General features: G+C 44.8%; 1 protein-coding gene across 1 annotated transcript in view; it reads right to left on the bottom strand.

Moving 5' to 3' along the window:
* Positions 1-7,022: 7,022 nt before the first annotated feature.
* Positions 7,023-8,315, bottom strand: part of LOC132975105 (uncharacterized) — a 40,101-nt gene continuing 38,808 nt past the window's right edge. Inside the window, exon 15 of the mRNA XM_061039414.1 lies at positions 7,023-7,319. Within this exon, the coding sequence (XP_060895397.1) occupies positions 7,076-7,319 (244 nt within the window). The 3' untranslated portion in view covers positions 7,023-7,075. The remainder of the gene's footprint in view (positions 7,320-8,315) is intronic.

Raw genomic sequence — 8,315 nt, 5'->3', positions numbered from 1 at the left:
ACATTGATTTCTAAATCACTAAAATAATAATAAAGGAAGTTCATATTTATCTGACTGAAAAAACTGGGAGATTGAGAAAAGAAATGGCTGCAAGAAATGCTTCATTTCCTGCAGAGATCCTTCACTGCAGACCGTCTACCCGCTCTGATGTTTGTGTGCAAAATGTTCCAGAAGATCCTCAAAATAAAGAATAAAGAACAATCCTCCAGAGGGCACAGTTACAGTTTTGGACTCAAATACTGGACAGGAAAGATGTGGCTGTTCTTGCACAGTAATCAGATAAATCTACCACAGGATTAAATCGCTGATTACCATTCAGAGCATGCCATTTTTCCCTTCCACAGAGAAGACGATAATTGTTATACATTGCCTGCCCTGTATGAATAATAGGATCTAATCAGAGTCACTCATAATCAACCCCCAGAGGCATCCTCGTCTGTGCACAAGCCTGAGAAATACATGTGAAGTGTTGGGGGCGTCCAGTAGATGGCAGTACTTCCTCAGCTTGTCTGGACTGAACGCTGAGAGGATAAAGCAGAGGACAAAGGTCAAATAACATCTCACTGTTGACCAGGAGCGGGTCAACACATCAGTATCCCCCGGGGGACTGGAGGTCTGGAGCGCCTCCTGCAGCTACTTAGAGCGAGCTTTACCAGAGGAAGAGGCAGAAGTCCCATTTCCACCTCGGCAAAATGAAATCAGAAGCTCCTGGGATTTCACTCTGACCCTCCTGACTTTCCCCCGCTGCTGAGTGATTACTGAAATATTAGAGGCTGGAAGGTGTGCGGCTGTATTAACCCTCATAGCTGCAGCTGAGATGATAAACATACATATTAATAAAGAGATAATCTGCTAATTAACAGCTCACTTCCTACCTCATTAAGTGTAATTTAAAGTCTCATGGAGCAGGCGGAGGGAACATCAGAGTGTCTGCATGAAGCAGCAGTCCTTCATACTGTACTGTTTAATATCAGGCTGAATGCCAATCCTGTTTGTTTAACGTTTAGTGGACAGGAATTCCTCTGGTTGGCTTCAGACCTGCATGCATTTTATTGGCTTGTGTGGGATTTGGGCAGGAAACCAGAGCTAATGCCCCCTCTCCCACTTCAAACGGATGCCAGGCACCCTTAAATGTCATGGGGTGGTTAGAGAGTTGAAGGAGGTGGAAGAAAAGGGGGGGGGGTGAGAGGCTACGGGCTCTCCGGGCCAAAAGAGAGAAATCCAGCCACGCCGGGCTCTCCTCTCCTCGGAGCTTATCAGTGTGTTCTGGCTTCACCGAGGCTGTTAAGGCAAACCAGATGCAGTGAAGGTTGCTCTGTGCCACGACGTGTCAGGTACAGGCCGGGTCGAGCTGAGGCGCCGTGGTCGTACACGTACAGTTCAAACTCACTGCAGATGTTCCCGACTACAGTACAGTAGAGCAGACCTGGTCAACTGGCGGCCCTGTGGGATGAATCCGGCCCTTTAATGACCTTAATCCCGCCCCTAAATCATTTAAGGAAAACAAGTCATGTGGATGTCTTAATGAAAGTTTAAGTTTTAGTTTTAGTCATGACACCATAAATTAAAAAGGTTCCCGGATCAGAGTGCTCTAGGTGAACTATATTCATTCTCAAGAAACAAAAAGAGAAAGCAAGAAGTCAAACTAATCAAACAGAATATCCTGTCTTCTTCTCCAAGCTTTTGAAATGAAATGATCAAGTTTAAACACATCAAACTTAAACAGCCATTCCAGTTTCTGCACATCTGTTCGCCCCAATATTTTAGATTTTACTTCATGAAACAATAATTCTCTTAAATCATCAGATTTTGTATAATGCAAAAGAAAATGGGACTCCGTTTCAACTTCATCTAACTCACACATCTCACAAAGTCTGTTTTCTACTGGAATATTTTTGAATCGACTGACTTCAGTGTCCAGAGGGAGAATATCAGATCTTAACTGTGCGACCGAGGATCTTTGGCTTCTAGATAAACGACATGTTACAAATAACTCAGGCATACAATTATTTTTGATCTGTACATATGTCCTCAGTTTTGGCTTGGACTGTATTTAAAATGATCATTTTAATATTTTATCCTTTAGAGAGTGTCACAAACAAGGTAACGTTTTCTAAAGTGGTTCAAACAGAACGAGCGGTACAAACTCAGCTGTCTCTTCATCCTCATGGAAAAAGGCGTTTTAATTCCAAGGCTGGAACATTTCAGAGGATCAGAGCTTTCCATGAAATCACCTCATTCAGCTTCTGCATTCAGACAAAGACACAAAGACACAGAGTAGAGAAAAACATTTTTATAGAATCCTCTGTCCTGACTCAGTGAGGACACTTTAACTCATACTCTGAATACCTCTAATGATGTGATTGTTGTTGGTTAACACCCCTTCAGTATTTATTTGGACACTCTGACCCGGAACCTCAGATCCTTCGGACGATGGTTTGCTCTCCATTCCCCGCTCCAACCTGCAGAGCGTCCCGTGTGGTCGCCCCCGCCCTCTGGACCTCAAACTTCTGAAAACCAAAATGTTCAACTCAGCTGATGGACTTTCATAGTGTTGTTTTGTTTGTGCGTTCTGATTTGAAGCGTCCTCGGGTCACTTGAGGAAGAAGAAGAAGATGTACTTTAGTAATCCTGCGAGGGGGAAATTCTGTTTCTGAAGAAGCGACACACACAAAGGCTGAAACAAACACACATGCACAAACAGGATCCTGTGGTTATGCACTAATGGAGAGATTTCAGAGTGAGGGGGTTGCTGCACAGCGAGCGCTCCTGGGCTGGTGGGGGGGGGATCGGTGCCTTGCTCAAGGGCACCTCGGCTCTTGAATTTGTGACCCTCTGGATCCCGATCCTAGTCCTTACAGACTGAGCTACTGCCGTCCCCCAAGAGTTTGCATGTTCTCCCTGTGCATGTGTGGGTTCTCTGGCTTCCTCCCACAGGCCAGCCCGAGGATTTTGATTGGTTGAGGACTCACAGCAGCAAGAAGTTTGATTGTGTGGATGTGTTGTTGTCAGATGCTGATGAATTTACAACACTGAGAAAGTAACAAACGTGTCCTTGTGCATCAGAAAAGCAGAAAAAGCATCAGCAAAAAGTATTAAATATCTCCTTATCATATTGAAAATCTTGGATTTGCAGGTCAGACAAAGACAGTCGAAATGTTTTCCCCCTTTCAAACTGAACTTGTCTCATCTCTGTCCCCTCTCTGAGAGCTGTTAAATATAACCCAGTGTTGGAGTGTTGGGTCCTGCGGTTCGTCTTCTTGATTCGACAGCATCTTTGTAACGTTTTGAAGGTTTCATGGTGTCGCTTCGATTACTCACCCCGATGGATTTCTCCTGTTCTGAGATTGACATGTTGCCTGGTTTATAGCTGAAGTTTCAAAGCCTGTTAGTGTGTGTTCTGGGCTGTGTAGGTCACGGTGCCTTTCTACTCCTGCCAGCAGCAGTGTTTATAGGATTTTGTCTCATTTTCTCCAGTGTTAATTTATTTCCATAAAGGCAGCCATGACACATTCTCTCCTCTGCCTTCAGTCTCTGTGTGGCTTCACTTTACTGCACTTTGAATTTCTCTGCCTGTCGCTCTGCGCCGGCTGGAAGAAAAAACAGACTGATGAGAGCAACACATCCGGGTACTTCAAACAAAAAAAAGCGAGGCCCCGCCCCCTTTCTGGGTGAAAACCGTCTGAAGGAAAGCAACTTGATCAGGTTCAAGTAAATGTGAATTCCCTCTAAGACTACAAGATAATCAGGCCTGATAACAAGCTTACAACCAAAGCAAGCAAAGGATTATCTGATTGTTCCAAGATAGTGTTGGCAGATGTTCCCGTGGTCTAAGGTGTGTTAAGATAATTTTACCCTCCACAATCTGCTCGGAAGACGATCTGGGCAGCTCCAGTTTTAAATGGTAGATGTTAAAGGTCACATATCCTCCTCCTCTTCTTCAGTTTAAATAAGTCTCAGAGCTCCTCAAAACATGTGTGTGAAGTTTCTTGTTCTAAATCCACTCTGATCCTGTTTTTGATCATGTCTATGAACCCCTCTATTTCAGCCCTGCTCAGAACAGACTGTTTCTGTGTCTGTACCTTTAAATATGTAAATGAGCTGTGTCTGACCACGCCCCCTCTCTGGAAGGGCTTGGGTGTCTCGGTGCTTTCTCGCTCCATGTCCTATTGTTTACGGTGAGAAGGCAGACTCAGAGGGCAGAACAAACACCTAGCTGTGGGAGTGTCACCCACCTGGGGGAGGGGCTACTGCCCTTTGTGATGTCATGAAGGGAAAATCTCCAAACGGCCTGTTTGAGCACACATTTTCTGAAAAGTGGAGCAGGCAGAAGACGGAGAGGATGGAGTTTTCTCATCATTGGGGGGTTTGTAGACGGACTAGAGACACATGTTAGGAAGCAGGCTGACTGAAGCAGGAAGCACATGTAACCATGGCGACGACAGCAAACTCAAAGCATTAAGTTAGATTAACATTAGACATGGAAAAGCAACTTGTTGATTTGTGGCAACAACACCATTGTTTATACGTGTCCTGTACAACAAACCACAGGGAGCTAACAGCTAGCCACATTTAGCTCGACCGTCATGTTTGTTTACTTTTAAGTGGCGTTTGACCGTGTGAGCTGACGAGTTCTGAGTGTGGAGACTCTGGTTGTTGGTGAATAAAAATGTTTGTGTGTGGTCTGCTGAGTTGGCTCTTCACACACTATAAGAACAAAACTGTTCAATGTGTCAGTCTGCAGCTCGGCAGTGTCACGTCCCCCCCCCCCCCCCCCCTTCTTGGGTCTGTTTGGCAACCAGTAAAATATCATCGCTCTCATCGGGGGTATTACAGGGAGCTGATTTTCCTGTAATTTCATAACCATTAATGTACAAATATATTGGTTACTGACCCGCGACCTTTCTCATCCACTGACAGGCTAAACTGGTCTCATCACTTCTCCTCTCAGGCTCTTTGAACCTCCGGGGTCTGGGTCACGGTTTGGTAGTGTTTGTGCTGTCTTTCTGTCAGACTCGTATGATCCAGTGCCACTTAAAGAGGGAGAACAAGGCTGAGAAATGAGGCATTTCCGGGCCCAGGGGTTTGTTTCCGACAGCACAGTGGATTACATTACGGCTTACAAAGGGGAGACGTGACTCATTTTTTAATAAACCTTCCGCTCTGCACACAAAACCCAGACCATCTCAGTGTCTGATCTGCAGAGAGAAAAGCTTGCAGGCGGGATACAAAGCTTTGAGACGTGTCTTTACAACTCACTTCAGATTTTCTAATTCTATCCAGTGAATCATCCTAACTTCTCGTGAGGCCTTCGTTGTTGGAAAAAAGAAAACGCTTATCACTTATCCGCTGGAGACGATCTCTTTCAGCTTCTATGTTTCTTCTTTTCTCTTTTCATCGTCCTTCGTGCAAAATATAAAACATCAAACAGGAAAAACAGGAGTCTTTGTTTGTGTGCTTTACTTTTTCATTCTCCTGCTCATACATTAAAACAATCTGAATGTTATTCTGCGTTACTATCATCCACATTTAAAGTGACGTACACACGGCAAAGCTTTAAAAAGGTCAAATAAAAACACAAAGACGCAGCTATGGAACATTTTTCTAAACACGCTATGGAGGCCATTGTGTAAACAGAATAAACATATTCATATTTGGAGGTAAATCACCAACTTTCACATTCTTGGCAACTCCTCTGCCAGGAAGATCTATAAACAAGACCAAGACATTTAGGGATCGAGACTGAGTCAAGACCAAGACCCATGCAGGGCTAGACCAGGACATTTAGGGGTTGAGACCAAGACAAGACAAAGATCCAGGCAGGGCAAGACCAAGACAAAACCAAGACATTTAGGGATCAAGACCAAGTCAAGTCCAAGACCAAGGCAGGGCAAGACTAGGACATTTAGGGATTGAGACCAAGTCAAGACCAAGACAAGACCAAGACATTTAGGGATCAAGACCGAGTCAAGACCAAGACCAAGGCAGGGTAAGACCGAGGCTAGACCAAGGCAGTTAGGGATTGAGACCAAGTCAAGACCAAGACCAAGGCAGGGCAAGACTAGGACATTTAGGGATTGAGACCAAGACAAGACCAAGACCAAGGCAGGGCAAGACTAGGACATTTAGGGATTGAGACCAAGTCAAAACCGAGTCAAGACCAAGACCAAGGCAGTTAGGGACTGAGACCAATTTAAGACCAAGAGATTTAGGGCTTGAGACCAAGACATTTAGGGATTCAGGACCAAGACCCAGGCAGGGTGCAACAGAGACAAGTACAAGACATTTAGGGATCGAGACCAAGACAAGACCACGACCAAGGCAAGGCAAGTAAAAGACAAGACCAATACATTAAGGGGTCGAGACCAAACCAAGACCACGACATTTAGGGCTCGAGACTAAGACAAGACCAAGAACTTTAGGGATCGAGACCTAGTCAGGACTAAGACATTTAAGGATCAAGACTGAATTAAGACCAAGACTTAGGCAGGGCAAGACCGAGGCTAGACTAAGGCAGTTAGGGACTGAGACCAATTTAAGACCAAGACATTTAGGGCTCGAGACCAAGACATTTAGGGATCTAGTCAGGACCAAGACCCAGGCAGGGTGCAACAGAGACAAGTACAAGACATTTAGGGACCAAGACCCAGGCAGGGTGCAACAGAGACAAGTACAAGACATTAAGGGGTCGAGACCAAGACAAGACCAAGACATTAAGGGGTCGAGACCGAGACAAGACCACGACATTTAGCGCTCAGGACTAAGACAAGAACCAAGACATTTAGGGATCGAGTCAGGACCAAGACCCAGGCAGGGGGCTACAGAGACAAGTACAAGACATTTAGGGATTAGGACCGAGACAAGACCAAGACATCATGTTCATAATCTCTGCACTTTAGTTTTTAAAGCACCACAATGTAAAACATCTTAAAATTATCAAGTTTGCTTGTTTAACTTCTTGTCATTAATATGTCTTTATAATTTAAAGCCACGATCACCTGACAAGTCCAGATCAACTTGTTGGAGGCAAAACCGAGACCTTCAAAAAGTGGTCTTGAGATCTACAACACTAGCATTAGATGGCCACCATTTTCCGTTGTGGAGGTGTTTCCATTGCATTCACATCCCTTTCCGTCCAGATCAGTGGTATGGGATCCGGTTGGACTATGTGCTGCAGAAGAAGAGGGTGCTGATGGGAGGGGGCGGAGGGTGGGGGCTGGCGGAGGACAACAATTTGGGCGCTGGGTCCCTGCAGCAAGATGTCGGTCAGCTCTTCCTGACTCGAGTTGATCACTGGTACACCGTTCACCTCCACCAGTCTGGAGAAAAAAGACCAGTTTTATCTGATTACAAGTTAAAAAGAGAAAACTGAAATGTTGTCAGAGACTGTATAAGAAGTGGACGTAGCCTCGTGTTGTCCAAAGTGAGGCCAAATGGCGTCAACCTGCCGTCCTTCCATTGGACAGCAGAGGGCAACTCCACTGGTTAACACAACAAGCCAATAGTTTTGATGTCAATGAGATAAATTATGCAGAAAGGAGAGAGGCAGAAATGCATATACCGGCAGAATCTGCAGGCAGAAACAAGATTTTTTGGTGTTTGAACAATTTGGTTTTCATTTCTAGTTCAAGTATCGTCCACTAATGTTTAAGCTGAGAATGCAGCGAGAGCCAAAGAGAGACGTTACATATCAGCCTTAATGCCATTCAAACTCCCATCAGTAGTCACCCAGGACGTTTAAATTTAAAGGAAAAATGTGCAACTTTTTGATCCAGTAGATGTCGTCGTTGAGCACCAGCATAAAACCAAAACAAACTTCTGTTTGGCCACGCCTCCTCCATACTGAAGCCTCTACTCGCCTACAGCCCATCTCCACTGGCGTTTGCACTAAGAACTTATCAAACGCACCATAATTAATTAAGCACTAAGCGCAAGCAGTGGAAAAAAATCGCCTTTGTCTCGAGCTGCATTGTTGTGTTAGCATGCTAATGTTAGCGCTCTTTAGTTAGCTCGTAGCTTCACATTGTTGTGTTAGCATGCTAATGTTAGCGCTCTTAAGTTAGCTCGTAGCTTCACATTGCATGTCAATTTAAACAGAATGAGCGTGATCTAAAAACTCTTACTAACATCCAAATAATCAGTGAGTATGTTCTTCTTCTTCTCTCTAGTTCTTGACTAAAACAGCTTTTATACACAAGGGGAGGAGCCGGCCGTCCCGTCCATGTAAACACGGCTCTGACAACAACACAGCCAGCGGGACTCGAGCTTCTCCCTCATTGTAGACAGTCATGACTCAGAGACACATTTACACAGGA

The sequence above is a fragment of the Labrus mixtus genome, chromosome 6 (assembly GCF_963584025.1).
Source record: "Labrus mixtus chromosome 6, fLabMix1.1, whole genome shotgun sequence".
In the NCBI taxonomy this organism is placed as follows: domain Eukaryota; kingdom Metazoa; phylum Chordata; class Actinopteri; order Labriformes; family Labridae; genus Labrus; species Labrus mixtus.
Note: the sequence above shows the minus strand (reverse complement) of the source record. Positions and strands in the feature narration are given on the sequence as shown.